The sequence below is a fragment of the Grammomys surdaster genome, unplaced genomic scaffold, assembly GCF_004785775.1.
Source record: "Grammomys surdaster isolate TR1022 unplaced genomic scaffold, NIH_TR_1.0 122342, whole genome shotgun sequence".
NCBI classification, from domain to species: domain Eukaryota; kingdom Metazoa; phylum Chordata; class Mammalia; order Rodentia; family Muridae; genus Grammomys; species Grammomys surdaster.
Genome location: NW_021617859.1, coordinates 4,617 through 8,113, shown reverse-complemented (window position 1 = coordinate 8,113; position 3,497 = coordinate 4,617). Strand labels below are relative to the sequence as shown.

Below are 3,497 nucleotides of genomic sequence, written 5' to 3'. Positions count from 1 at the left end.
CTCTGTGTAGCCCTGGCTGTCCTGGAACTCACTCTGTAGACCAGGCTAGCCTTGAACTCTCGAAGTCAGAAATCCGCCTGCCTCTGCCTCCCAAGTGCTGGGATTAAAGGCGTGCGCCACCACCGCCCGGCAACTCTGACATTTTTGACTTAGGGAACCAACCACTGCACACGTGCGTTTTTCTCCCAGTTTGAGAATAGATTTCGCTACCTCAGCTTCCAGCGCAGTGCTCTGGGGGAGCACTTAGTTAACAAGAAGTTAAAATGTTCGTGGGCTGCTGCAAACCCCCTTCCCATCAACCGTCTGCTGGAGCAGAAATCGGCGCCCCCGAGGCTCCCCTTCCGCACCACACAAAAGGGACGATACAGGAATGTGGGTAACACAGGGTGAGAGGCCCCGGCTGCGGGTGCCCCCGGGAACCTCCCACTCCTCTCCGAGGCCGCACTCCCTCGGTCCCACCCGCCCCAGCCTGTGGGCCGCGGATTTCTGCACGCGCCGCGGCGAACTCTAGGACTCAGACTTGAACGCCACGCGGAGAGCCCCAGCGCGCTTCGGTCTGGCCCTGCCACGCGGCGCCGCGCGAGTGGCACCCCGTCGCACCCTGTGTTCTGGAGGCACGGTGAAGAAACCTTCCTTACGGATACACTTCAGTCGGATCTGATCCGACTCCGGCTCCACCTCCGCCATGCTCAAGCCGGTGCCGCCCCGCTGCCCTCTGCCAGCGCGCAGGCGTAACGCCCCTCGGCGCAGGCGCGTAGCGTAGTTCCGGTTTGTTCTGGACTTGGCCAACGCCTAAGCCTCTCGTGGGGAGTAGGGTCTGCCCAGAGCACAGAGGTTCCGGCGTCTTTTCAGCGTTAGATGAAGACCTAATTCCACAACCTGCAGAAGACTCAGATTGGTTTTGATCATCTAGAAGAAAGTGTTTCTCTTTCCTGTTTCCCTCTCAAGTGAGACCAATTCCAGAGATCTCTTCCAGGAGACTATCACAAATGAGAGCTATGCTTTCTCATAGTGGTTGGGTACATTATGCCCCGAAAGCTGGCTCTCTGGGAACCCAGTCCTTCCTGAGGCCAACCTCGTTCCCATCACTAGCCAAGGACAACACAGGAGGAAGCCTTGTACAGCCACGCCATCCTACACGAGAGAAGAGCTGCGTTTCCTGCTCTTCCTTTCCACTCTGCATTTGTCTTCCTGAGTTGGGGAGAGTTGCTTGGTTCTGAACACAACTAGGAATTAATGTACTGACCACTGGAGAGCAACTCTAGCCCAAGTGGATCTGCGAGGCTCCACTCAGCTCTTTTACTGTGCAATGGAACTCGGAATACCGATCGGCTCTGATCCTCTGAGGGATTTTATAGATTAGGAAGATAAATGTTCCTGCTTCTAAATGGCCCGAGTGCAGGCCCATGTGGGTACTGTGCTTAGGTTAACGCTAAGCAGATTAGTTGGTGTTTGGACATGGTGGCATATGCCTGTAATCATAGCACTCTGGAGACTGAGGCCAGAAGGTTCTGGGTTCAAAGCTAGAATGGTGTGTATAGACTATTTCAAAACAAAAGAAGGGTCTCAGTAGTAAATCATAATAATACTGTAAGATTTCTAACAGATTGTTTGCCATTTTACATTTCTTTTTAACTTTGAAATTCAGTTTTCCTCTGGGCACACTGTCACACCCTGTAATTGCAGTCGTCAGGAGGCTACGTGTTCAAGGCTGGCCTGGGCTATATAGTGAGTTCCAATACAGACTGGATTGGATATGAGACCTTATCCCTGTCTCAAAAGCAATCAAGCTGGGATTGCAGCTCAGTGGTGGAACGCCTGCCTAGCATTGTGTGAAGTCCTAGACTCACTCCTTAGCACTACAAACAAATCATTTTTTAAAGTTAGTGGCTTACAGACAGTTCCAGTAGGCTCCTTCCAGGAACCCAGCAACCTAGTAATAGCTTACGTCATCATCTCCCGTTATGTGAGACCTGGGCCTATACGAGGACTGCTTGCACCCCAGATCTCTCTCCAGCTCCTATTCTCTCTCTCTCCTTCGTTTCTTCTTTCTCTGTCCCCATGTGTTTCTGGCTGGCCTCCTCCCTTTTCTCTCTTCCTTCCTCTCTTTCTGTCTTCCCCCCACCCCTCACTTTCTTTGGCTCTGCCCCTTCCCTGCTCCACTCCACTTCCCAATAAACTTTCTTTATAGTAGGCCTGTGGCATTGTGTGGGAATCCTCATCATGGGCCCACCATGATGGAGGAACAGGGGACCCTTCCTGTTGCATTATACCACATCATAAAACACAACAAAATTCATTTATGTGTATGAATGTGTGTGTGTGCATGTATCAGGACTACAATTATATACTAGATAAGGTAGTATGTATTGTATATACTAGCTGATACGATGTATATATTAGAAACTGTTGGCATGTGTTATAAGCAGCAGATCCCCTCACCCTAGTACAGGAGAAGGTTGTGTTTGTGATCCTGGTGGGCATACCACTGTCTCTGGTTAGCTCACAGAGGCCGATTTTGTCTCATGGCCAACATGTATGGCATTCCTAGTGGTCCTTTGCTATAAAGACCCTTCATCCACGGGTCCAGAAGACAAGACAGCATTCATAAGCTACTGCCAAAGTCCCCAGTGCCCCAGTGCCTCCTCAGCTCCAGGGCACATACATCCTTTTGTATCAGTAACAAGTCTCGTAACAAGCTAGGATCCCACAGCCCTGGGTCGTCTCTGTTCTTGAATTGGGGGTGTGGCATTTACTGATGTTTGACTGCACCCACCTTCAGATGCAAATGCCCCCAAGTCACCCTGTGAGCGTCTACCTGCTGTCTAGCACTGCACAGCTGGCTGTCTCCAACACACATGCCAGTCAGACCTTCAGGACTTCTAGATTCACCCTCTGAGCCAGCCACCCTCTCCCCATCAAGCTGAAACTGACTTTGGGAAAGCTAGTCACCGAGACAGAACTTGAAAAGCTGGAGACAGATGGCCATTCAGCTGCAGCTCAGGGAGGGGTGGCCCTTCTGTCAGCTGAGCTGAGACTCCGGTCACAGTAAAGGATCACAGCTACCGAGAGCTCTCATTTATTCTGTGTTGTGTACATCATAGGCTGCTATTGTGCTGGGGCTCCTGTGTCGGTAGTAAGGGCCCCAGTCGGCGTGCTCCCGAATGGTCCTCTGCTCTTCACTGTCAGGGATGCCATAGCTGATAAGCGTCTCGTTCGAGGCCCGGGTGATGATGATCTGTGGAATGACACTTCTCTTCTTGCTTGACCTGTGCTTTGTCTCAGGCTTGTCTAGAGAGAAGAGAACATCCGGCCAGTTAGTGGATGTGGGGAAACGTCTTCCACAGTCAAGACAAAGCCGGTCTTAGCTCACAGTACAGGGAACAGATTCATGGCCGGCAAGAAAAACAAAACAAACAAGCAAACAAAGGAAAAAACTGTGCGTGACTCAGATCGGCAGGCTCAGGGGGTCAGGCTATGCGTACTGGATACACTCA

The 3,497-nt window shown here is 51.4% G+C and overlaps 1 protein-coding gene across 1 annotated transcript; it reads right to left on the bottom strand.

Moving 5' to 3' along the window:
* Positions 1–3,079: 3,079 nt before the first annotated feature.
* On the bottom strand, positions 3,080–3,291 carry Spata33 (spermatogenesis associated 33; the record flags this gene model as incomplete). The annotated part of the gene is made up of 1 exon (XM_028784401.1): positions 3,080–3,291. A coding segment is annotated over one exon (212 nt), but the record flags the coding sequence as incomplete, so codon positions are not given.
* Between the last annotated feature and the right edge of the window lie 206 nt (positions 3,292–3,497).